This window comes from Eretmochelys imbricata, chromosome 10 (genome assembly GCF_965152235.1).
Source record: "Eretmochelys imbricata isolate rEreImb1 chromosome 10, rEreImb1.hap1, whole genome shotgun sequence".
Classification (NCBI taxonomy): domain Eukaryota; kingdom Metazoa; phylum Chordata; order Testudines; family Cheloniidae; genus Eretmochelys; species Eretmochelys imbricata.
The window spans coordinates 62,299,828-62,327,093 of record NC_135581.1 but is presented as its reverse complement, the minus strand read 5'-3'; the positions used below and the strand labels follow the sequence as shown (position 1 = coordinate 62,327,093).

The following is a 27,266-nucleotide window of genomic DNA, read 5'->3' as shown; positions in this document are numbered from 1 at the left end:
CTTAGCATTCCTCATAGAAATATATTAAAAAAAAAGTTTTGCAGATAGGTAGGAAATACTGTAACAAGTTTATAAAGTACAGTACGTCTTGTTCAAGTAGAAAGGAATGGTAATACATGAAGGTGGAGTCGAGCAGAGGAAAAGAAAGCTCTTATCTGAAGCAATAGAGAGGATATATGTTTTCTTGTACATTAGTTAATGGGGGTCAGGGAGCGCACTGAAAAGGAGTAGAGTTTACTGTTAATCACGAGCTAAAGCAAGAAAAAAATGGTTTGACAGTGAGATTTAATGAGTGGAAACAACTCAGAGGAAAGAAAAGAATTCCACTTGGAAGGAGAAACATAAGTGAAATTTCAACCACTAGTGAAGGAGTTGGCAGAGGGAAAAAAAGAGGAGACCATGACCCAGAGATGCTATGCCTAGATATTATGGTGACCTCTGCTAAATAAATAGCCTAGATAGATAAGAAGAGCAAGTGGGTAGAAGACTGGATGAGAGACCAAACAGGAGAGGTGACACAGCCCTGAGTCATAAAGCAAGAACAGTCCAACTGAAACATTCTGTATCCCTGAAGTTTTGAGAGCAGGGGCTTGTGATTTCAGCAGAGGGGTACAGACAACTTCTAGCAAAGTTCTAGAGATAATGACTTACAGAAGAGGTAGACCAGGAAGGAGAATTAAACTCAGGTCCTGCAGTACTCAAGATTTCTAGTTTCAGAAGTGAACAAATAAGAAGCTAGACAGTAGAGTCAGAGATATGAGACAAACAAGTTTTCACCAGATAAATACTTCTGTCTTTGAAACACTTTGAATCAGCAGTAATAGAAAAGAATAGTATGGTGCCCCTAAGAGTAAAGTGAGAGAGAAGGTAAATAAAGAGATCAAAGTTGACAACGAGTACAACTGAAATGAACAGATCTTGGATTTTGTTTAACATGCTATATTGAATATAATTAAATGTGGCTGGAATTCAAAGTGTAACTGAAGTACCAAGGATGAGATTTTTAATAATTCTTGCTTCATCTTCCTTTACGTATTCCATCATTCCAATGTACTCTTTAGGCACAGCTGGCACATGTGTTTCATTGGCTGTCAAAAGTAAATGTACTCTTACTCACAGGCTAATGAAATGTTAACATGTTAAAATAAACTATGAGAGACATGCAGGTCTTACTGCCAAAAACATACTGTAGCTCCTGTTTGCAGTTTATGGCTCAAGTCTTATTGGTCAATTCCTGCTCAGATTACTCACATGAATAGTCTACTCCTGTGGGACTACTTACACTAAACAAGTGAGGCTCTGGCTACCCATCCCAATATTAGTCAGGTTTTCAACCTTTAAAACAACTTTTAGAGTGAAAACTAATTCTGTACAAAAAAAAAAGTGTACACACATATACATACTTTTATAAAATGGGCTGAAAAACAGGGCAAACATTTATGAAATTTTTTCTAAAGCTTTCCCATCTTTTGTTGTTGAAAAATTGAATTTCACAACCTTCTGACTGCCTCGCTCTGTCTCTCTCACACACACATACCCTGTATTACACATTCAAAACCATTTTAAACTTTAAAAAATAAGTCCTACCTTTTTCAATAGTCTTGGTAAGAGTCTTGATCTGATCCTGCAATTTTTTTATTACTCTGTCTTTCATGTCTAACTCTTCTTCAAGATCCTACAATAATCAAATCAAGATGGCGAGTGAATTTATAGCTACCTGAATTTTTTAAAATATTGCCTTTGATTGGTATATGTAAGTCTTACTCCATTTATGGATATCAAAAATTACTGTTACATCCTGGACAAAAATTCAGGATGATGACTGAAAGAAAAAAGTCAAGTAACAAGTCAGTAGATCTCTGCTTCTACCTCCACAGAGAGCAATAAACTGAGATCTGGAGCAATGCTGCAAAGGGGTACATCCTTACCAGCACTGCTGATGAACCAATCACTCAGACAGCACGTGCAGAAATCTGCTCAGTAGCTGGTCTCACATAGGTCAATATTTATCTGGCTCGCTAACTTCATTTCCCTTTTAGAATATTCGGTCCCAATTCTGCAAAGACTTATGTATGTACTTAATTTTCAGATTGTGAGTAGTCCCACTGAATACAAGCTTGATACCGCAATCCCTCTGTCCTCAAAATCAATGGGAATTCCAAGCAGAGGCTTGAGAAATGGGGTAAAATCGCTCTCACCTCCGAGCATAATACTGAACTGCACTATGCCTTTAAATCTTTTGCTTGATTGGGCTAAACTGTAACTTTAAACTAGTACCTGCAGGTTGGATGGTTTAGGAAGTGTTGCACTTCAATGGGAGATTATGGAGGCACTGTGTCTTAAGCAAACAAACTATATCTGAGAGAGCACAGAGAAAGCACACACAACAATGGCCTGTGTGCCTTCTTCCTCCTGCTGGCCCCAATTTGGGGCAGCAGGGAATAAAGCCATGGATACGTCCCTCTCCAGCTGGGATTTCCACTGCTACTGTTGGCTCTACAGTTCCTCATTCTCTGCACGCCAGGAGCACAAGGACTGAAACTCTGCCTAGGCCAGTATAGAGATGCCAGGGAGATGGACCTTTGCACCCTCGCCTTGTGCGGCTGCACTCGGCTGGGAAATGTTTAGCACAGGGGTGGGCAAACCACAGCCCACGGGGTGGGCAAACCACAGCCCACGGGCTGGATCTGGCCCCTCAGAACTTTGGACTCAGCCCATGGGATTGACCCCCATGGTGCCGCAGGCCCCACGCTGTTCTCAGAAGCCGCCAGCACCATGACCCTGGGGCCCTAGGGGTAGTGGGGGGGAAGGGCTCCATGTGTTGCCCTTGCCTCCAGGCACCACCCCCTGCAGCTCCCATTGGCTGGGAACTGGGAACCACGGCCAATGGGAGCTTCAGGGGAGGTACCTGGAGGCGTGGCAAGGGCAGTGCATGGAGCCCTGTGCCCCCTGCCTCCTAGGGATGTGGTTTCAGCCACTTCCCAGAGTGGCGCAGCGTGGGGCCAGGGCAGGCATGCAGGGAACCTGCCCTGTCCCCAGTGCACGCCATTGGGCCAGAGCCCAAACCCCTCCTGTACCCTGAAACCCAACTCCCTGCCTGCACCTTGCACCCCTCCTGCACCCCAACTCGCTGCCCTGAGCCCCCTGCACCCCGTCGCACCCCAACCCCCTTCCCTGAGCTCCCTCCTGCACTCTGCACCCCTCGTTCACCCTAACCCTCTTTTCTGAGCCCCCTCATACATCCCGCACCCCTCCTCTGCCCCAATCCCTTGCCCTGAGCCCATTCCTGCACACCGCACCCCCTCCCACACCCCACACTCCCTCCCGCACCCCAACCTTCTGCCCTGCACACAATTTCCCCACCCAGATGTGGCTCTTGGCCCATAAAGTTTTCCCACCTCTGGTTTAGCGCCTACTGTGTAACCTCGAATATCATTCCTCACCATGTTTTCCAGAGTAAGATGAAATGCCTCCTGCTTTATCTTGCTCTTTACTTTATTCTCAATTTCATGTTGTTCCTTTAGGTGATTGTTTGTCTTCTGAATTTCTTGGATTGTGGCAATCTGCTTCTCTTCTTCTTTTGTGTGTGTTTCAGCCTGGTCTTCCAGTGTCCTAGAAATCACAAAGAGTTTGTTCCTTTCTTCTTCTTCTTCTTCCCGCAAAGCACAATATTGCTTCAAGATGGGTTACAAGTTCTGTTTTTTTGAGGCACCTGTTGGAGTTGGCAGAAGCAATTTCCCACCTTATCATTACATCACCCCAGTAATGAGTGGTACTTGCTAAATACAATGCCAGTCCCTATAAGGTTTTAAGTGTGTCTGCTCAGCCTGTGGCATTGAATCCACATTTCTCAAAGAGATGTAACATAGGGCTGTCAATTAACTGCCGTTAAGGGGTGCGATTAACGCACAGCACAATGAACCTGGGTTGATTTTTTTTTAATCGCAGCAGGGCAGCATCAGCTGCTCGGGAGAGAGGCGCAGTACCGCAAGCTGCCACCGGAGGGCGGGTGGGCGGAAAGAGAAGGGGCAGCAGAAACACGTGGCTCTCATGCCGGCTCCGGCAAAAAACTAAAGTAAAAACAGCTCCCTGCCGCTTGCTGCTGGGGCTGTCCCCCTCCCCCGCTCGTGCCACCCGCAGCGGGAGCTGATTCCCCCCCTCCAGCTGCACGCTCCCCACCCCCCCGCCAGCTCTGTGCTGCCCAGGGCTCGGCTCTGAAGCCCGGGCCCTAATGCTCCTGGTCAACCCCTCCCTCCCAGGACCAACCCCCCCACCCCGAGTCGTGCCTCAGTTCCCCTAGCTGGCCGCTCACTCCAGGGGTACCCCATAGAGAACATGGGCCTGGCGAGCTCAGCAGTGTGATGAGTCCCTGAGGTAAAATCCACCCTCCCTTGCAAACAAGGGCTCATTCAGCAGAAGGGAGCCCACCTAGCTCCGGAAAAGGAGGCGGGCCTGGCGAGCCCAGCACCAGAAACCACCCTTCCAGAAGCAGCAGCATCAAGACACCTCCCTCACCCTCCTCCTGCGCAAGTTACTGCTTGTTCCTCCTCATTGTCACCCCCTGTCCTCCCAGACCCTCCTCCTGCACAAGTTACTGCTTGTTCCTCCCCATTGTCACCCCAGACCCTCCTCCTGCACAAGTCCTTGCTTACTTCCCCCCTCCCCTGTCCTCTCCCAACACTGAATGCAGATGTCTAAGATGAAACTCTCTTCGGACAGGAGGTGAACCTGGTGAGCTCAGAAACCCCCTCCAACATGAGTAGCATCAATAATTCACCTTTCTCCTGCACAACTCACACCCCTCATCTCCAGAGTACTGAGATATAGATAGATAAAAACCAACCAGCCAACCAACCAAGAAAACCTTACCCCTTCAATAAGCCAAGACTCCTCTAAAGAAGGCACACAAAATAGTATACAAAAGGCTAACCCAGCAGCAGCAGGTGAAAAAAAGCCTCCTGCACTATTCACTCCCCTACTGAATGTTAATCCTGAGGTAAAATCTTTCCATATCCATGGCAAGGACTCTTTTGAACAGGACACAAATATATTGATTATATAGAAGAATGTATTGAATTATTCCAGACATTGACACAGTTCTACTGTGCTTTCATGATCTGGAGTGATTAAATATCAGAAAAAGGTAATAGAGCAAAGCAGCAACAGCTCAGGACTTTTGAATGGGAAGTTTATGTTTAAAATACTTCCAGATGGTGCTTTGCCTAAAAAGACTTATCTGTAGCTATTGCATGGCTGAGTCCCAGTACCGCAGAAGCACCTCAAGTCTGCAGTACCACCTACGTTCTAAGTATGCTTTTGCCTCTGGCTCGTGGTACAGATAACCCACCACCAGCAAACGAATCCAGCCAGCCGCGACAGTTTCAGAGTTTCAGGATCGCTACAGGCCCACGGATCAAACAAAGTTCAACACCTTAACCAATGCTATTGCAAAGTAGATAGCTATGGACTGCTGACCACTCAACATTGTAAATGACAGAGGGCTAAGAGATATTATTCAAATTGCATCTTCCAATCAGTCATACACCTTGCCCTCCCGAGGAACCATTGCATCACAGATAAGTGACCTATATGACAACGAGAAGACTACAAAGTTGAGCGTCTGAAAAATGCACTGGCTGTTGCTTTCACTGGTGATCACCGGACATCCTTGAGCAATCACAGCGATCTTGGTGTCATGGCACACCTTATTGATACAGCAAACGACTGCAGTGTCCATGTGGTAACTGTAACTCACACTGAAGAGAGATATTATGCTGAAGCATGTGCAGAGAGTTTCATGGATGTTGCAAAAGAATGGAATATTCAAGAAAAGGTAACAACAATTAGTACTGACAGTGCACGTAACATGGTAGCAGTAGCCAGTCGCTTGCCTTTTGAACACGACTTGCATTGCTCACAGCCTGCCGTGATCCATTACAGTAGCACGCAGCGATGGTGGTTTTGAAAACGTGTTAGCAAAATGTAGAATAGTTGTGGGCCATTTCAAACACAGTCCAGCTAACAGTACAGAGCTATGAATACAACAAGGTTCAAATGGACAGAAACAAGTGTGATGTTGTACTCTGTATGATTTTAAGAAAGTATGCTGATGAGTTTGAATATAATATAACTAAAATATGCTTCATGCAAAAGGTCTCGTCAGGTATCATTACAAAGCTTATAATCTACTGAGCGTGGTCATCCTATTTGTATAAATGTATCACTCTTGTATCTGTAACTAGAAATATAACTAAGAGGTCCTATTGTAATTATGCAAAGTGTGGGCCATTAATGGTGGTTTGGAATCTTGAGGGCTCCCATCAACCAGGACAATTGACTGTGAATGGCTCTGTTTGCAGACAGGCCTTCCTGTGAGTCAGGCTGGGAGGAATGAAGGCTTGGGGTCTCACAGGACATGTGATCATGTCACCTGAATTAGTGGCGTAGTCAGGTGGAGAAACCAGGGGGAGTGGAAATAAAAAAAAAGGCACCACCCGCTAGTACTCACCCGGTGGCGGTCCGGGTCCTGAACTGGAATCCATCTTTAACCTGGTGCTTTTCCATTGAGAAGGAGGGGTGGGAACCCAGAGGGACAAAGGATTCCCGCCTTATGCAAAAGATATATAAGTGGGTGGAACAGACCAAAGAGGAGCCATCATGAGGAATCCTCTAGCTATCACCTGAGCTGGAACAAGGGCTGTACCAGGGGAAAGGACTGTGCCCAGACTAGGAAGGTGTCCAGTCTGTGAAATAAACTTATGGAAACATCTCTAAGGGTGAGATTTTATCTGTATTCAGTTTTATTACTGTACTAGACTTAGACTTGCGTGTTTTATTTTATTTTGCCTGGTAATTCACTTTTTTCTGTCTGTTACTACTTGGAATCACTTAAATTCCTACTTTCTGCATTTAATAAAATCACTTTTACTTATTAATTAACCCAGAGTATGTATTAATACCTGGGGGGGGGGGGTGTGAGAAACAGTTGTGCATATCTCTGTCAGTGTTATAGAGGGCAAACAATTTATGAGTTTACCCCGTATAAGCTTTATACAGGGTAAAACGGATTTATTTAGGGTTTGGACTCCATTGGGAGTTGGGCATCTGAGTGTTAAAGACAGGAACACTTCTGTACGCTGCTTTCAGTTAAACCTACAGCTGTTAGGGGACGTGGTTCAGACGTGGGTCTGGGTTTGCAGCAGCCTAGTGGGTCTGGCTGAAACCGGGCAGGGCACTGAAGTCCTAAACTGACAGGGCAGGAAAGCAGGAGCAGAAATAGTCTTGGCACATCAGTTGGCAGCCTCCAAGGAGTTTTCTGTGATCCAACCCATCACAACAAGAACCTCTTGTACAAGATATTTCAACTAGGGTTGTCAAGCCATTTAAAAAATTCACCGCAATTAATCACACTCTTTATAATAGAATACCATTCATTTAAATATTTTTGGACGTTTTCTACATTTTCAAATATACTGATTTCAATTACAACACAGAATACAAAAGGTACAGTGCTCGCTATTTATTTTTGATTACAAATATTTTCACAGTAAAAAACAAAAGAAATTGTATTTTTCAATTAATCTAATACAAGTACTGTAGTGCAATCTCTATCATGAAAGTTGAACTTGCAAATCTAGAATTATGTACAAAAAAATAACTGCATTCGAAAATAAAACAATGTAAAACTGTGGAGACTACAAGTTCACTCAGTCCTACTTCAGCCAATCGCTCAGACAAACAAGTTTTGTTACAATTTGCAGGAGATAATGCGGTCCACTTCTTGTTTATAATGTCACCTGAAAGCGAGAACAGGTGTTTGCATGGCATCACAGGCATTTCTAGCCAGCATCACAAGATATTTATGTGCCAGATGCACTAAAGATTCATATGTCCCTTTATGCTTCAACCACCATTCCAGGGGACATGCGTCCATGCTGATGATGGGTTTTGCTTGATAACAATCCAAAGCAGAGCGGACCGATGTATGTTCATTTTTGCATCTGAATCAGATACCACCAGCAGAAGGTCAATTTTCTTTTTTTTTTTTTTTTGGTGCTTTGGGTTCTGTAGTTTCTGTATCGTAGTGTTGCTCTTTTAAGACTTCTGAAAACATGCTCCACACCCTGTTGCAATCAGATTTTTGAAGGTGCTTCAGAGTCTTAAACCTTGGGTCGAGTGCTGTAGCTATTTTTAGAAATCTCACATTGGTACCTTCTTTGCGTTTTGTCAAATCTGCTGTGAAAGTGTCCTTAAAACGAACATGTGCTGAGTCATCATCCGAGACGGATATAACATGAAATATATGGCAGAATGCGGGTAAAACAGAACAGGAGACGTACTGTTCTCCCCAAAAAGAAAAGGAGTTCTTGTGGCACCTTAGAGACTAACCAATTTATTTGAGCATAAGCTTTCGTGAGCTACAGCTCACTTCATCGGATGCATACTGTGCATATATCAGTATGCATCCGATGAAGTGAGCTGTAGCTCACGAAAGCTTATGCTCAACTAAATTGGTTAGTCTCTAAGGTGCCACAAGTACTCCTTTTCTTTTTACGAATACAGACTAACACGGCTGTTACTCTGAAAGTTCTCCCCCAAAGAGTTCAGTCACAAATTTAATTAATGCACTTTTTTTAATGAGCATCAGCAGCATGGAAGCATGTCCTCTGGAACGGTGGCCGAAGCATGAAGGGGCATATGAATGTTTAGCGTATCTGGTACGTAAATGTCTTGCAACGCCAGCTACAAAAGTGCCATGCGAACCTGTTCTCGCTTTCATGTGACATTGTAAATAAGAAGCAGGCAGCAGAATCTCCCGTAAATGTAAATAAAATTTGTTTGTCTTAGCAACTGGCCGAACAAGTAAGAGGACTGAGTGGACTTGTAGGCTCTAAAGTTTTACATTCTTTTATTAAGTGCAGTTATGTAACAAAAAAAATCTACATTTGTAAGTTACACTTCCACAATAAAGAGATTTCACTACAGTATTTGTATGAGCTAAACTGAAATACTATTTTATCATTTTTACAGTGCAAATATTTGTGATAAAAATAATAATATAAGTTGAGCACTGTACACTTTGTATTCTGTGTTGTAATAGAAATCAATATATTTGAAAGGGTAGAAAAAATCCCAAAATATTTAATAAATTTCAGTTGGTATTCTATTGTTTAAGAAAGCGATTAATCGCCATTAATTTTTTTGAGTTAATTGTGTGAGTTAACTGCGACGAATCGACAGCCTTAATTTAAACCAGGTGGAACTCCACATTGGCTATGATTCAGCGCCTGCTTTGCAATAAAGCCGCTATCACGTCCACATTAGCTCTTCAAGAGCACTATCAGTGCCGACAGATGTTGAAAAACTGCAAAAGCTAGAAACTCTACTTGAGCCCTGCAGGTCTGTGATTGAACTCGTTGGGGGGAATTGTATGTCTCCTATTCCGTGGTTTTATCTGCATTCTGCCATATATTCCACGTTATGGCAGTCTCTGATGGCCACCCAGCATATGTTGTTCATTTTAAGAACACTTTCACAACAGATTTTACAAAACGCAAAGAAGGTACCAGTCTGAGATTTCTAAAAATAGTTACAGCACTAGATCCAAGATTTAAGAATCTGAAATGCCTTCCAAAATCTGAGAGGGACGAGGTGTGGAGCATGCTGTCAGAAGTCTTAAAAGAGCAACACTCCGATGCAGAAACTACAGAACCCAAAACCACCAAAAAAGAAAAATCAACCTTCTGCTGGTGACATCTGACTCAGATGATGAAAATGACACACATCGGTCCCCACTGCTTTGGATCGTTATCGAGCAGAACCAGTCATCAGAATGGACATATGTCCTCTGAAATGGTGGTCTAAGCATGAAGGGGCATATGCATCTTTAGCACATCTGGCATGTAAATATCTTGCTACGCCCTACAACAATGCCCTGCGAATGCCTGTTTTCATTTTCAGATGACATTGTAAACAAGAAGCCGGCAGCATTATCTCCCACAATTGTAAACAAGCTTGTTTGCTTAGTGATTGGCTGAAAAAGAAGTAGGACCAGAGGTGAAAGTAAGCCCCTGTGGGCTTGTTTTAAAGGCCCCGCGTCTTCCAGTTGAGGCCACGTCCCCGCTCAGGACTCTGGAGTACCGGTAAGTCCTTTAAGTTACTTTCACCCCTGAGTAGGACTGAGTGGACTTGTAGACTCTGAAGTTTTACATTGTTTTATTGTTAAGTGCAGTTATTCTTTTTTTACATAATTCTACATTTGTATGTCCAACTTTCATGATAAAGAGATTGCAATATAGTACTTTAATGAGGTGAACTGAAGTTTCTTTTTTATAGTGCGAATGTTTGTAATAAATAAATATATATAAAGTGAGCATTGTATACTTTGTGTTGTGTTGTAATTGAAATCAAAATATTTGTAATTGTAGAAAACATCCAAAAATATTTCAACAAATGGTATTCTATTATTGTTTAACAGTGCGATTAATCGTGATTAATTTTTTTAATTGCTTGACACCCTAATTTAAAATAATAATAATATTTACCTCCTTTGACCTTTCTCTGACAGACTGTGATGCACCTGATTAGGCATTTCTTCCATTTTTCCTGTGATGGTTAAAAAAATAAATATCCAACAACAAAAGAAACACAAACAATTACCCCCCCCGGCCCCAAGTTTGCTGATTGATCTAGGTTGGAATTTAGTTAATATTTTCTTACACATAATAACCTCTTCCTATTTCCTGTAACAATACTGGATTACAAGGGAAATACCCATATCAAAAAAGTCCTTTGCTTACACAGCAACTGTTTAATAATAGGTCCAGTATGCAATGGGAGCTGAGTGCCCATAAAAGGCACAGGATCAGACATGTAGTATCAGACCAATACAGTACATGTAGTATCAGACCAATTTACAAGGTGCATGTCATGTAATTAAATGTTAAATAACTGACTATTTCCCTCTTCTGATGATTACATGACATAGAGACTTTTGCAACTCCTTCAGTAATTACAATTTGCAATAAAGTTTCATATAAAATGAAAACATTGTTGAGGAACCAAGTGTTTATAAACAAGAGAAAATCTTTCATTGCTATGGGCCAAATCCTGACAGCCAGGATTTTCAGATTTTAAGTTTTATTCAGTCCAGACTCCCACTAAATTCAATGGGAGCTTTGCATCCATGAGGAATCCAGACTTGGCCCACAGTAATGGCATGGAACGTAGTAAATAAACCCCAGCCATGGGAAAGATTCTCTCATGCACCAGAACTCTATTCAGTGCAGGAGAGACAGGGGGAGATGTGGACCAGCCGCAGATCTGACACGATTTAGAGCTGCTGTCAACCAATTCTAAGTTACGCCAGAGGCATGGAATCTATAGATGATCCACATCATTGGAGGGGTGACACAGCAGTGTTCCACTTTGCCCTCTCCCATCAAAATGCCACCCCCTCCATGCCTGAAGGGGAGAGGACAGAGTCCTGCCAGTGGCACCGATGAGCTAGTAGGGGGGTCCCCTAGGCTCCCTGTACTTGTTTGCAAGACAGGCCCCACGTTGGCTTTTTACCTTTCATCTTGGCAGCTTGTTCTCGAAGGCGTTGTTCAAGATCCACCTTTTGCTTTTGAAGTTCAGAAATCTGCTGTTTAAAGTCTGGGATCATCTTTATAAAGAGGAAAAAAACACTTGAATAATTTAGTCTCTCAATATTTTGCCTAAAGTTTAAACAGCTGAATTAGTTTAAAGGAAACTATGTCATGATTTTCATTTTTCCAGTTCAATTTATTTTTAGAAAGTCTCTCTTATATATTACAAAACACTTCAGAAAGAAATGATATTATAGGCTCCCTTTTTGAAATGCTTTTTCATCTCAGTAACGTCAAATTAAGTTTTGAAAATATTTCTCCTACTGACTCTTACTTTTTTCCAATCAAAGGAAATAACATTATACACTAGAGAATGCACTTCCTTCTTGGAAATGTATATTCCATGCGTATCAATATCAGTATGGTGCAGGCGGTAGCACTTTCATCTCTTGGTCAGAAGATTTTGTATTGCTCAAGTGTTCAAACAGGCTTTGGACTTATAACAAATGCTTGTAATTTACTGGCTGCTTTATGTGAATAACTGCCCTTTGGTGGATGGAACCTCAGACTGCTCAAACTTATGGAGCAGCGGGTTTCAACTTTTTTTCATTTTGCAGACCCCTAAAAAAATTTCAAATGGAAGTGCGGACCTCTTTGGAAAGTCTTACACAGTCTGTGGGTCCCCTGGGGTCAGTGGACCAGACGTTGAAACCCACTGCTATGCTAGATATTATGACAGATGCTTGACAGATTACCCTTAAAGTTTACATGCTAAGGGACTCAATTTTGGGAGGTGAAGGTCCTGGTTCTATCCACATGCTGTATGTGTGCAAAACAGCTGGCAATCCTGGCGGCCTGTATGCATCCAACTACAGGACGTCATTATGACTGGCACCCAATTATTGGATCTGAACTCTTTAAAACTGCAGAATGTTGAGCTTTGCTTAACTGGGACTGGTTGACTGCTTACCCAGGTGGTTGTTACAATGAAAGAAACACCATCTTTCAGAAAAAGCAGTAAAATAAGTTTCCTTTTGTCTGTTCCAAGTGGTTGGTACTTTTCAAAACCAGTAGAGGGATTAACCCAAGTGTTCCGCCATCTTTCCATGTATGAATTTAAAAAAAAAACCAAAACAAAACTCTTGTGTTCTAAAGATGTATGTTTGTATGAGCTATTGCTGTATGGTTAATGGTGGCTGTTTGCCTACAAAGACACTGTAGCATGATATAGCATGACTCCTAGCTATATCAGTTTGAAATACTGTACCTCCAGCATGCAACATACTGTGTAATTCTGATTCTAGTTTGTGTTGCTCTGGAAAGGGTTATTTTTTCATTAAGAAACTCTCTTTATTAAGCTATGACATCCACCGATGAGAAAGATAAACACATACCATCAGTCAAACAATAGAGGTCTTATTTGATTTTCAGACCAGTTGTTTAAATTATGGATGTACTGAAATGGCTAAATATGATAGCTTCCTGATCAATGCTAAAGCTCTGGTATTGTTTTTCTAACTAATTCTCTATTCAAGCGACCTAAAAGCTTAGAAATAGATGTTTGTATTCCTGAATAGCTGTCCAGTGTAAAACTCCATATTTGCACAAATTATTATTGTAATTTGAAACAAAAAATCCCATAAGAATGGCAAGGAAGAGCGTACAGTATGTCCAGCATAATACTTGTATGAGCCTACCAATGTCCACCATGACAATATTTTGAATAGAACAAAATCCTTTATAAAATCATAAGTCTTAGTCACATGGGCATACAAAGGGTTAAAATACAATCTAAGCTCACACTGTGATTTTTCTGTTTCCTTAGGAAAGTATCAACCACTTGAGCCACATTCTGCTTTCAGGTGCATGACCATGCAGCTCCTGCTGAATCAGAGTTTGTAAAATGGGTATTTTAACATTTGACGATTACGACAAAAATGCACATTGAGGACATTTCTCAGCCCAGGTTTACACAGCAGCAAGGGGCTAAGACAGAGTAGCTCCATGTGGCTGAACAAACTGGCTGTAGACCAGGCCAACCAAGTCTGTCACATCTCCTGATGATGTCCTCATGTATGGCAGTTTGTTGGGCATCACCACAGCCTTTACTCCAGTGTGGATGTAAAGGCTGTGTATTTTGACATGGTTACATCTCTGGGGTCCATCGAGATTAATGGAAGTGCCTGCAGAAATACTGAGGGTTTCATGCCACAAATACGCTTGGGGCAGGATTCTGTCCCAAGGTAATAAGAGAAAAGGTTCTGTCCGACAAGATAGTACTAACCTCTGCAGTACTTGAACCTTACCATGTTTTCCGATGTTAGTCTACTAACTTCAAGTCGGATGCTGTCATTTATGTCATTTTCCTCCCTAAACAACTTTTGTAAATGGATAATTTCTTGACTAAGATGTTCAACTTTAAAGTTCAAAGCTTCAATCTCTTTTTCATAGTTCTCTTTCTGAGACTGGAATTGGCTTTCCAACACTCTGTTAAAAAACAAAAATTGGAAGCTACAGACAGAGTATAACTTTGGCAGCAATATGCCTTCTCCCAGGGTCAAGACAAAAGCAGTGTGAAAACAAGGCACAGAGCTGAAACAACTCCAGAACCTCAACACCCCAGGAATTCAGACCAATTATGAGCTCCCAGAACACACACATTTTGTTTCTCATGACAAGGGTTCAATCTAAATAGTTTTCAGTTTTATGTTATAATTTATGACTATACAGTTCAAAGTTATTCAGTTATCTCATCTTTCCTGATATGCATGCAATGTACTGTTTATGTCTGTAAACAGAGATTTCATTTAACAACTTCAGAATCTTTAAAGAAAGACCACCATGTGCAGACATGTAAATCAGAGAAAGTAACCATGTCAGGTGGATTAAGGACCTTGTAAAATACAAAACGTCCAAATTATGTGCAGTGAGATTTTAGCCCAAACTAAATGGATCTCACTAGTAACACTGGTTCTTAAAGGCTTCTAAGGTCAAAATTATTTCCTTTTTCTAGCTGTACAGTACTAAACAAAAGCTATATGATTGGTTTAAAACAAAGCTCAGAGAAAGTTTTCTTGTACACAATATATCCACCAAGACTGTCCGAGCTTTTTCGTTCCTTTCAGTCCATGCCTCTCCACTCAAAGATTGGGTTGCTCATCAAAACATTAAAATTTATGGAGATTAGTCTCATGAATCCCCATGGAAAGTTCTCTAGCTATTAAAAAATATCCATATGTTTCCAATGCTTCCACTATTAAAATACCACCATCCTTACTTAATGTTTATAATGCCCAATCCTGCAAGTTTTATTCATGAGTAATTTTTTATTCATGCATTTGTCCCATTGACTTCATAATAATGCGATTTGCTGGATTGAGCCCTAAACTATTCCGCTATTAGGCAATGTTTGTTCACTTGTTACATGATGCTTGCAGTATGATACTGTAAGACCAGTTTCCTTATTACTGCCCCTTACAGTTTATCCTATGAATCTCAGGCCAGAATTATGAACAATACATTACATAATTAAAACTAACCTTGTGGCTTTTTTCAGGCCCTCATAAGCAAACCAAAGTTCTCCATCTTCATTTAAATGTTCCAAATCTTCTGTGGACAGCCTAAAATACAAGGCAAGACAATGTAAAATGTGTATGGATGAAGAAATTAAATATCTTAAAAGTATGATTGTTTTACATTTTTAAAAAGCCTAGAAAAAAATGTATATATTTTACCTGCTTCTTACATCCTCAACATCATAGCTCTCAAGAAACTGTTGCGCAACTTCCGACACCTTTTCTGAAAATAAACATCATTATGTAAAGAATGAATTTTCTCCTTAAATTTTCAGAATAAAAATGTCATACAAATAATCACATCAGCCTCTTTCTAAAGCAGACAACTTCTTTGCTGGTGGATGATACATATACTTAATTTAACTAAGGAGTACAATCCAGAGACTTCGTTCTATCCCTATCTCTTTATGGATATCTAGGTAGGTACAAGTGCCCAGGATGCTGTCTATCACATGCACTTGATATGAAAGTTATGTCCTTTCCTTCCGAATTTGGACCTTGCTGGAGTTATCTACACCGTAGCTATTTAATGCTTTGCTTACCGCAAGATGATTTACATAGGAGCTGCACCTTCAAGCTATTAGGTTCTGCAGCGAGTGCAGTCAGTGGCAGCACTCTTGTTAAGCAACATTTCTCACAGTCTCCAGTTCAGCATTTCTCACAGACTCTGGTGAAGCACATGCCTAACTTTAAGAATGTCAGCAATCCCTTCAACTACTCATGGGCTTTAGGCATATGCCTTGCTGAATCAGTGCTAGAGAGCATATTATATCCGTGCTCTGTGAGTTGTACTAGCTACTTATTCATTTCTGAGTTAAATTCAAGGTGTTACTTTTGATCTGTAAATGGGTTGAGTGCTGGCTGGCTGAGAGACCAACTCCTCTGTCATGTGATCCCAAAGCAAGGGCAATCATCTGAGACATCTGAATTAACAACACTGTTGTTTAAATGAGAGAGGACTGAGTGTTCTTGGTGAGGAGTCCCTGGTGTTGGTATTCATTCAGCACGCAGTAATACTCACCTGTTTTCCCTCAGGCTTTTTCTGGTGGAAGATAATGTGGCTGATGGAATGGAGTTCATTCTGGGTTTGGGCAAGGGGGTTTATTTGGTTTTTTGTTTGTTTTTTAATGTCTGTCTGAGAAGTTTTGACCTCTGAGTGTTTTTACCTTTTATAATATATCTAGAAAAACTGACACAACTAAACATATATAAGTTTAATCAATTAAAACAGAATCGTAAATGTCTGTAAATGCTCTGAATTACATAGTTGTCAATTACCTCTCATTTCTTGCTTCTGGGATTGGACCTGCTTTTCCACATCCATTTTCTGTGTCTGAAGCAGTTCAATTTCCTTTTGCAATTCAGGTATCATCTGAATTGGACAATTTTTTCAGAATGAGATGGAGTCCAATGAGATAAAAATGAGTGACTAAGATGGGCCAGATATTGACTAAGTTGTAAACAGTATTATAATTAACAACAGTTTGATCAACATGCCACAAGATTTAAAATGTGTTCTGTTTAAATCAGTCTAGTAAAAGGTCTCAAATATTCACCTATATAAGAGAACCTAATAGTAAGATTCTGACACAGCATATATAGTTTATGCTACAATATTTGACTCGAAGAATATTTTGCTGTTTTTAAACACACACAAACAGGTTCTGTTTATAAAAGGGAATAAATAATATTTAGGAAATGTCCTCCTACTGAATTAATACCTTCTTCCAAAAGTTGATTGACATATTTTAATGGACAAATGTTTAAGGCCCAATTCAGTCCTCCAATATTTTTGCACAGTTCTCACTGGCCACATTTTAAGTTGTGCTTATTCTGAGGGCAGAATTAGGTTACAAATATTCCTTTCATCAGGACAATAGATACAGTTTTTTTGTTGTTTTGTTTTTAGTTGGCAGTGGGTTTGTGAGAAGTGCAATTTTCAGATTTTATACTCAAATAAATGTACTAACCAGCTGTCATTTGTGAAAATGAGAGTAATTTTGTGTCTCTCTGGTTTTAACACGTGTATTGAAGCCAACAGTAAATATACACTATTGCCTCAACCAGATTTTTACTAACCACAGCTTGCTTTAAAATGTACTGTACATAAAACAACAAAACAGAAAAGATGGAGCCTCAATAAAGCACTGAAATTCTCTATTTGCAGTATATAGGGAAGAAACTAAAATAAACTGGACCATCCCTGGTTTTGTTTACTTAAACATTCCTCCTACCTTTGCCTGTTTTTGAAGGTGTCCTACTTCCAGTTTTAAGCCATCCTGAATGATATGTTCTTCCTGAATTTGATCTTGCAGCTTAATTTTCTCTTCTTCGAGAGTCTTAATTTCTCCCTTTAATGACTCAATTTCTTTTTCATAGTCTTGCTTCTCATTTTGGAACTTTTTCTCAAGTATTCTGCAAGGAATCAGAAAGAAAGCACTTTTTAAAAACCCATCTCCAGGTGAAGAAGTGTTTTGTTCTGTTTTTTCATTTGATTTGCAGTTTTGGAGACCGAAGGCTATGGGTACGTCTAGACTTGAAACTATCAGAATATTCTGCTGCCCACGTCACTGCAGCTTCAATTCTGTTTTTAGGGCACTAGCTCATTCAAAGCTAGCATGCATATGTCTATGTGAGTCAAAAACTACACCTCCAGTTCATATATAGATATATCCATTGAAACAGGACCAGCTGGAATGACAGACAAGGTGCACCCTTCAACTGAAAAAAGCATAAAATGTATAAGGTGTAAAAAATATTAGGTGGGACTGAAAACAGAGGGGAAATACTGTCAACTATTAATATCACTTACTGACCTAATAACCAGAAATGCAAAAAACCTAACCTTTTAATTTTCAGAAAGTTACTAAAGGTATCTAAGAATAATGGAACATATTCTCTCTTGAATGTGTCACAGAAGACACTTGGTGGAATCCTCCACCACAACTTGGGCAAGAGAAAATGGGGGATGGGTGGGACAGGTAAATGAGATGGGTGGGATTTCCAAAAGTGCACAGTGTCAGCCTAACTTTGCTCTGAATGACTTCAGTGGGAGCAGAGTTAGGCCAATGCTGAGCACTTCTCAAAATCCCAGCCTAGCTTCTCAGAATCATCTGCAACGTTGATGAGAGGATGACAGGAATGTGCCCAGGCCTCCCTACATCTACCTGGCTATGGGGACTGAGGTAGAGGGCTCAAAGGCAGAACAACCCCTATGTCTAAGGGAAAGTCTACATTGAAAAAGAAAAAAAAAAAAAGCAGTGAGTTTCAGAGCCCAGGTCAACTGACTCAGGCTTATGTTATGGAACTAAAAATAGCAGCGTAGACATTCCCACTTGGGCTGAAGCCCGGGCCCTGAAACCCTGTGACAGAGGAGGGTCTCACTGCTGCAGGCTTTTTTCCCTATGTAGATGTACCCCCAGCCAGTAATACAGCGCAAGTGTCCTCGCCTTTCCTGCTAGCTCCCTGTGAGACCCAGGTGGTGGAGACAGTCTTCACTCAGGCCTTGTCTACACTACATGGGAAATTCGATCTAAGCTACGCAATTTGAGTTACTTGAATAGCGTAACTCAAAATCGACGTAGCTTAGATCGACTTACCGCGGGGTCCGCACTATGCGATGTCGACGGGAGACTCTCTCACTTGAGAAGGACACAGGGTTTCCAACTTTTGGAGAGGTTGAGTAACCACATTTCCCTGTATTTTAAGGGATGTCTCTTATTTTGTGCTGAATGTTCTACAAATCATATACATTTAGGAGCTACTGTGAAGCATCTTATCAGATAAAAGGTACGTTTTCAAGCAACAATCATACAAAGGCTCATAACATGTGGACGAACTATGTGGTTTTGTGACACAAATGGAAACACTTTGGGTAGCGAGGGCCCGTGCCTTAAAACTAAGCTTTGTCCTGTATTTTCAAGCAAATGCCCTTTTATTTCTTTGAAATGTTGGTGGTCAGAGAGAGAGAGAGAGAGAGTGTAACTGCAAGAGCTGGCTGTGGGCATGACATTGTCTGATTTCCCTAAGGTCAACCTCCTTTTCTGTCTTTTTCCCTCTAAGTCACAAAAAATCTGCCTGGTGTCACCATCAGCCTATTCTCATGCACTGCAACCCACAGTGTATTTCCAAAGGCACCATTATGATCAGACTCTCCTCTCAGTTCTCAAAAATATGCTTGAGAATTAAAAACAGAAAATTGTAAAAGCAAAATTGATCAAAGGAAACCATACAATTTCCCAGGCACATGACTGATGTCTTTAACCTTCCCTCTGTTGACATGTTTTAGTTTCCTATTCGAATATATACCCCAATAGCCATGGAGAACGGAACGATTTTTGTGTTTATGCATGCATAATTCATTTTCAGAAAGAAAAAAAAAAGGCAGAGAGAGAGTAAGAAAAATGTAGTTTTAAAATAACTTAAATTCCATACATTCTTTGTCTTTCTTCTTGTTGTACATTGGTAAACAGTTGTTTTGTGAGGTCATCCATTTTGTCTGTGGGGAAAAAAATTATATTTGAAGGCTCTTCATGTAACAGTGAACATTTAGAGTAAATTAAAAATTAAGAGCATGAACATGAGTTTTTGTTTTAATAAGCAATTCTTTGGATAGTTTAGTTTAGAATTAACATATCACATGTAACCACATTAATCCTGAGATGCAGAACCACAGCATAAGCAAGTTCTGACAAATCAACGTGCTATGGGTTCTAAAATGTAATTACAGATTTTGATTCCACGTGCTAACCTTTCAAGAGAATTTGGATTTTTAAGAGCAATATACTAAAAGAATCAAGCAAAGAGAAGAGTTTTGAAGGGAATGCTATGAGCTCCCTCAGAGACAAGAGGCAAGGGAGAGAGGAAAGCTTCTGTTCCTACATAGACTCTAGAATGAAGAGCCTGGGCACTACATACCCTAAATAGAGCATTTCAGAGATGAGTAACTAAAGGCCAGATGTCCAGCTACAGTAAACAGACTTCAACAGAGCTATGCCTATTTACACCGGCTGAGGAGCTGGCTCTATCACTGTTCTCCACTGCAACTTTGCAAAACTGCCCTACATCTGCTTTCTTATTGTACCTTTCATTTCCTCAGTTTCCTCTTGGAGCTTCTGTTCTAAGAATGTTTTTTGTTCTTGCAGTTCTGCATTCTGTTTCTCAAGTTTTGAGAGTTTCTGCAAACATAAGAAGTTAATAAAAGACACAAATTAAAAATGAACAAAAAAAAAAATCTTTCATTGAAACCCAGGGCTTACAGTTTAAAGGAAATTGCAGACTTTGTTAGAAGTTGCAGATGCTTAGCAACCCTCAGGATCAGGCACTACATAAACCCATTGTCACAGTAGCTAAAAGATTAATAAATTATCTTAAATTGCGAACACCACCAGGAACAGGAAGATTAACCTGTTCAGTGTCCTCCTTATATTTCTTTCCTTTTTCCTCAGAGGTTCTCTTTTGTGTCACTAATTTTTCAAGCTCTAATTCAAGTTTCTGGATTGAATCTAGGTCACTCGCATGAGTCGAAGCCAGGTGAGTCAGCCTCTCCAGTAAGCCATGATTTTCTTTGTTCTAAAATGAGTAAACATAAAATGAAATGAAACCAAATTAGAGTTTTGTTCCATTCTATTTAGTAACTTATATTATTAGTGAAATACACACATTTCCCCTCCCAAAACAGTTGCAACAGGTTCTGCTCTATCCCTCCATCAGTTACCAAAGCCCAACTTTTGTGTCTTTCATTGGAAATCTCTAATAATTGAATATTTGTTCTCTCAATTTTTAAAAACTGTTTGGACACTGTATTAGCAAAGAATGACCTCCAAGAACAGAATCAAGTAATACTTGGACAACAAAAACAATTTACCACCTAACCTTGCCTTAGTTATGAGAAAACAGCTAATCTACTGCCTGACCCCTTCCCTTGCTCATTCATGTTCACTACAACCAGGGAAATTTCTGTCTGAAAATGAGGTTAAAGCCATATTATAAAACCAGTTTGGCTAATATGGCTCTCAAAAAATTGTCCCTGAAAGAAAACCATGGTAGAACCCACAAAACAGCAAATGCATCTAAACAGAGTTGCAGCTAATCTGGTTCTGATCCCAGCGTGAACAGGATCAAAGAGAAGTGACTGAACAATTGCAGCATACATAGGAACTGCCACACCGGATCTAACCACTGGCCGTCTAGTCCAGAATCCCATCATCAAGAGGGGTCAGTACCAAATGCTTCAAAAAGTACAAGGAAGCCCCTCTGGACAAATATAGAATAGTGTGCCTGCATGGGAAGACAATTTGTGGTTGTTTTAGGCCCTTATCAGGGTCCATACCCCTCATGCAAATTTTTCGTGTCTAATGAACTGCAGATGATATTATTAGCATAAATGTCTAATTCACATGTGATTGACTCGCAATAAAACAAATGCATTGAAAGAAAATTAATAGAAAACATGAATGGATTCTTGTCATCTACCTGGTCTTCTAGTTTCTTCTGCAGTCGCTGAACTCTGTACGAAAGCTGGATATTCAACACAAATCGCCGAATATTCTGAAATCTGCGTCTTGCAAGCCAAGCACGGGCATGTTTCTGAAGGATTACAGCCTTGTGTTCCTTGAGCATCTTTAAAACAAGAGAGCAACAAACTCCTACAATTATTTGGTGGATCAACCAACATCTATTCAGATGTTCTGTGATTCTATCTACAGGGATAAACAACCATGTTAAAATCCTAACACTTAAAATAGAAACACATTCGAATAGCACATCCAAACCATTGGAATAATCACAGAACACCACCTCCGACATTTTAAAAATTGTAAAGTGAATGTGCAATAGATCCTGCTTGAAATTATGAGGTAATAAACATTTCATCCACATGCTGAAGTATTCCAGAGTACCTCATGTCAAAGATACAGCATTAAGCATCACTAGAATTTGTCTCCATCATTTCATAACAGCAAAAGTTCCCAAACACTGGGATCTTGGTCAAATTCTTAAATGGCTGTACCTTTTGGAATTTCTTCCTTGCTAGAAATCCTCGCACATAAGCTTGGATTGTTATAGCAGCCACATAGATGAGCTGGCAAAGTTTACGGACAATATATCCCCGACAGTGCTTCTGAATAACTATAGCAGCCCATGCTTGCTTTAGAGCTGTAGCAGTGATAGCTTGCCTTAATTAAAAAGAAAATAAAGTTATTTTTAATTGATATTAGACTCCTTGTGCTCATCCTCTCAAGTCCCAAAGGTTGGACCCAAAAGAAATAATAGGATAAGATGACTATCATTATGTGGAACCAATACTTTTAACTAAACGACATGTCTACAGTCCCAGTTTCATGAGTCAACATTTGTAATACAAGTAATTTAAAATGCTAAAAGTGAGGTCACAGCAGATGGAGGTGAATTTGGGTCTAAAATTACGGGTGTTCCCTACTCTGGGGTAGATTCACATTAAGTAGCATTTTAATTTGGACTATTCCTGAAAACAAGTCTAACATACAGAGCCAAATTGTGACTCAAATGCCAAGTGGGCATAGAGCCCAGTTGCCCGGTCAGGCTCAGCCCACATGTGCAGAGCGCTAATCAAACTCTCCCCCATATTTACACTTGCATGTATATGCCAGGCATGAGTCTGAGCTCTTCACACGTGCCCTCATAGCAAACTGATTTATTATGAAGTACCGTACAGCCCGCTGTCCACGGAAGTACTGCTGTATTGTAACAGCTGCTTGTTTTATACGGAGGAATTTCTTCCGTTGATGCCAGCTTCGAACATTCTTTTGGATCACGATGCATGCTTGTCTCAGTTTATCTGACCGCAGTTTTTCTAAATAAGCAACCTGTCCTGCTCTAAAGAAAATTTTTGTTCTCCCAAACTGATACTGGTTAGGATCCTGCAAAAGAAAACCATAGGTTTATTTATAATCTGCAATCTTCTTCTCCTTTTTGGGGGGCAATGGGACAGGCACAAATAACTGAAGCCTTGCTATGCCAAAACGTCAGAAACACAGTTAACGACAAGCAGCCTCCCTATAGATTTTGGGAAATATTTGAGCTCTGTGCTCACTCCACAATCTTTCTGCTTCAAAAATTAAGGATCTAAATGCTAAAAGAGACTGAGGAATTTGCATAAGGTCAGTTTTATATATTTTATAGTCACACAGCACTTTTCATACAATTACATCTCAAAGCACTTTACAAACTATGGCCAAAATTCTCCCCCCAGTTACACCATTAACTGACTCTGGGTGTAACTGAAGGCAGCTTCTGGCCCTGTGTATTTATACTTCAGCTGAAGTTCAGTCACCTCTAAGCTGAAGGACTACAAGTAACTGGTGTAATGTGAATACACATCACACAGGAATGATGGAAGAAAAGGAAAAAAAATATTTTCAGCGAGGGATAGCCTTGGTGTAAAACGTGACATGGGATCCTTAATGTTTAGAGCAGGTAGGCTACTTTCGGAAGTCTTAAGAAGCCACATACAGTAAACAGCAAGGAACTCAATTATCCACTTCAAGAGGACGGAAGGCTGAGCTGAACTTGCTAGGATTAAAGCTTTGGCTTCAGAGAGTTTGATTGCAAGATAACACATTATTAGAACAGCACTGCGCTTTACTGTATTCCACTTAGCATGCATGTAGCACTTTCTTTTCATTGACCTAAAATGCTTTACTAAGATAGGTAAAGTATCATTATACCCCTTCTACAGATGGGGAATCAGAGGTGCAGAGAGGTTAAGTAATTGCTCACACTGAATCACTGGCCGGTGGAAAAGAACAAAGGCCCTGTGCTCAATCCACTACTCCACAGCTGATTAAATGACCTATCTAATAATAAGATAAATAATATTTAAATCATCATTCATATTTAAAGAGTAAATACTTTTGTGAATTGGATCCTTTGTATTTATATTTAAAGCTGCAAGTGTGCCACAGAGATCACGGATTCCGTGACTTTCTGGAATCTCCGTGACTTCCGCAGCTGGCCCCAGCCGCAGCGGCTGCTGCTGGGGTGGCCCTGGGGCCAACTGCTCAGGCAGCCCTGGGCAGCTGGCCCCAGGACCACTCAAGCAGCGCCCAGGGCGGCTGGCCCCAGGGGCCACCCCGGAGCAGCAGTCCCGGGAGTGGCCCCGGAGGCTGTCGGAGCAGCGTTCCCCAGGGTCCTCGGAGCAGCAGCTGGCCAGGGGCAGTCTTCCCCTGCCACCAGAGCAGGGGCCAGCTGTCAGCCCCAGGTTCTCACCAAAGCAGCGGCGCCCTAGGGCCGCAGGAGCAGCTAAGATTTAGTCAGGGGTATTTCTAGTATAAGTCATGGACAGGTCACAGGCCGTGAATTTTTGTTTACTGCCTGTGACCTGTCCATGACTTTTACTAAAAATACCCCTGACTAAATCAGAGCCTTATTTATAACGGATGACAGCACAGAGCAGAAATGCTAACCTGGATTAGCCTCTGCAAAACAGTCTTGCAAATCTTTTTCTTGTCACTTAAAGAGAGTTCATGCTGCGTCATGAGAATGCTGTAACGGCTGAAAAATTCAATGTAAGTCCATCTATAAAATGAAAAATTGGTGAATGTAAATTATTTCAGCAGATCTAAATATATGTATTCAAGAAAAAGGAGTAGTCACGTACCTGGATGGATAGCTCTGTGAGCTAATTCGAATAGTTTCCAAAACACCACATGCTCGCAGTTGTTGCACCACCCTTTTTGAGTCAAACCTAAGGGAACAGAACTTATACATTATTTTCTTCCAGTTTTTATATGCCATGTTTATAACCATTGTACTTCTTGCAAAGATTAGTACCTGTATGCATAATTGGAGAGATCACAGTTTAGTATAGAGATTCTTTACCAGCAAAACAAAATTGCAGGTGTTAAATATTTCTGAATTATATAATAATGTCCTACACACACATACACTCTCACTCTCTCTCTCTATAAACAAACACACATACACCCCCTCCCACCTTTTATATTAAGGGCCTAGTCCTGCAAACACTACTGAGTATAGTACTTAGTACCCACCGATCAAGTGTTTGCAAGATCTGGCCATACAACAATGTATTTCATTTCTAGGATTTCTGGTATCAGAATTTATTCATAAAAATGGTATTTAATGGAATGAATACTACTTTGATAATATTTAGATCAAATGAAGAAATTTAAACCATTTTGTAATTCTATTCATGCCTGAAGCACTCAGGGTTCCAAGGGAGTTTTCAGGATCTCTTATGTCTGACCCAAATTCTTTGTATGGAAAAAAACATGGAAATTGAACTTCAGGGCTTCCTCCCAAAAGACAAATGAGCAGTACATTTATTTTTCTCTTACAGAGGCTTTGTTCCCTTCAGTGCTAAATTTATAAGTGTATATTATCAAATGGCACAGAATCAGTCAGTATTCTCAATATATAACATACATACGGGTAAATTCTCACTAGCAACTTTAATAAAAAGTGTTTTATATTGTCAAAGCCTATTTAACCACTCTTTAGAATGCCAAATTCCTGAACAACAGATCTTTGTGGCTGTGTAATATGGTACCACGAAGGCAGACTTAGTGTGTATATCTCCCTCGTCAATGCATGTATCTGTCAGCACTATTAACAGACATCACATCTCTGAGCCAAGAGATTTTCCTGTATCTCTGCACGTGAAACTCATTAATGGTTGCGTGCTTATCATGATTAAAGTCTACTCCAATTTCAAAGCGATTGGTAGCAGGGCTGGCTCTCAGAATTCTGAAACACTTGACAGACACATAACACTAAGAATGCTCTTCTTATTCACAACTATTTCGGTGCGTGTTGTAAGTATTTTCGGAAGAAGGCACACATTTTGGATGTGATTGACATTGCACGCAGGAACATTCATAGAAAAGAGCTAACACCTTTATAAATATTTTTGTTAAAAGGATAGGTAGTATGAAGTAGCGACTTTTCCTCCCAGAAACCCAACTGTACTAATCCACGTCACAGAAGATTGAGCACACCCATACAAACTATCTACCCACTTAAAACTGAAATGGTCAGCGTTCCCTCCAAAAATGTTATAGCAAAGAAACAAAAAAAATAGATCATGGCTTGAGACCTTTTAACTCAACAGAAAATTTTCCAGTGTCTTAATAACTATGACCAGGTGAATCGTGTAGCATTAATTGCTTATATAAAAATATTAAATTGTTTTATTTTAGTAATCTTTACGGGAATAAAATACATTCTGTATCTAAACTTCAGCTAATAAAAACACTTTACTGATACGTGGCTAATCTGGAAAATAAGAACATATATTCAGTCTTAACATAGTATTTCAACAGCACTAGTGTACTCACTCAAATGGTAACTTCTGATCATTTGGCTTTATGCATCGTACATAGTGAGGAGTGGTTGCATTAAGTGTTTCCATAAGTAAATACAAAGAACTGCGGAACTAGAAAATATTAAGATAACAATTTAGCTAATTTAACGTTCCTATCAAAATAATACATCTTTGACTTTTGATTCTGAGTTAGTCTCTAGCTGGAAACTGTGACAAAAAATATAGACAGCAGTCCTCTCAGAGTTCTGATAATTAAAATGTTGGCACTATTTACCGTGAATGTTTTCACACACAAATACACAAACACACCCACTTGCACACAAAACTGGGATACTAACTAGTAGCTGGGGCTATCCCTAGCTGTACAGCACACTAGACATCCTAGAATAATGTTTCTAAATACCATAGTACCAGATATGTACTTATGAATAAATCTGAATCTCACGCCCCCAAGTACAAATTCCTGAATGCCTGCACTTCACCAATATTTTCTACTTCATAGAATCATAGACCCAAATGGTTAGAAGGGTCATCTAGTCTAGCCCCCTGCCAAGATGCAGGATTTGTTGTGTCTAAAAAGTGCTGTTTTAGGAGGAATATTGAAGAGTCATGGCCACCCCCTCTTGGCTGATGTTGGGGACTGAACCGGAAACCTCTAGGACAGAGGTTCTCAAACCTGATTGCACCGCGACCCCCTTCCAACAACAAAAATTACTACAAGACCCCAGGAGGAGGGAATGAAGCCTGAGCCCCGCCGCCCTGGGTGGAGGGGCCAAAGCC

General features: G+C 40.5%; 1 protein-coding gene across 1 annotated transcript in view; it reads right to left on the bottom strand.

The window, feature by feature from the left end:
- Positions 1-27,266, bottom strand: part of MYO5C (myosin VC) — a 56,001-nt gene that overhangs the window by 7,794 nt on the left and 20,941 nt on the right. The window contains exons 16-34 of the mRNA XM_077827789.1: positions 26,500-26,597; positions 24,801-24,887; positions 24,607-24,718; positions 22,850-23,061; positions 22,173-22,338; positions 21,638-21,784; positions 20,570-20,734; positions 20,247-20,340; positions 19,598-19,661; positions 17,398-17,578; positions 16,442-16,535; positions 15,323-15,386; positions 15,128-15,208; positions 13,895-14,075; positions 11,572-11,665; positions 10,545-10,605; positions 3,444-3,612; positions 1,588-1,675; positions 990-1,088 (exon numbers count right to left, since the gene is read on the bottom strand). Of these exons, the coding sequence (XP_077683915.1) occupies positions 990-1,088; positions 1,588-1,675; positions 3,444-3,612; positions 10,545-10,605; positions 11,572-11,665; positions 13,895-14,075; positions 15,128-15,208; positions 15,323-15,386; positions 16,442-16,535; positions 17,398-17,578; positions 19,598-19,661; positions 20,247-20,340; positions 20,570-20,734; positions 21,638-21,784; positions 22,173-22,338; positions 22,850-23,061; positions 24,607-24,718; positions 24,801-24,887; positions 26,500-26,597 (2,257 nt within the window). The remainder of the gene's footprint in view (positions 1-989; positions 1,089-1,587; positions 1,676-3,443; positions 3,613-10,544; positions 10,606-11,571; positions 11,666-13,894; positions 14,076-15,127; positions 15,209-15,322; positions 15,387-16,441; positions 16,536-17,397; positions 17,579-19,597; positions 19,662-20,246; positions 20,341-20,569; positions 20,735-21,637; positions 21,785-22,172; positions 22,339-22,849; positions 23,062-24,606; positions 24,719-24,800; positions 24,888-26,499; positions 26,598-27,266) is intronic.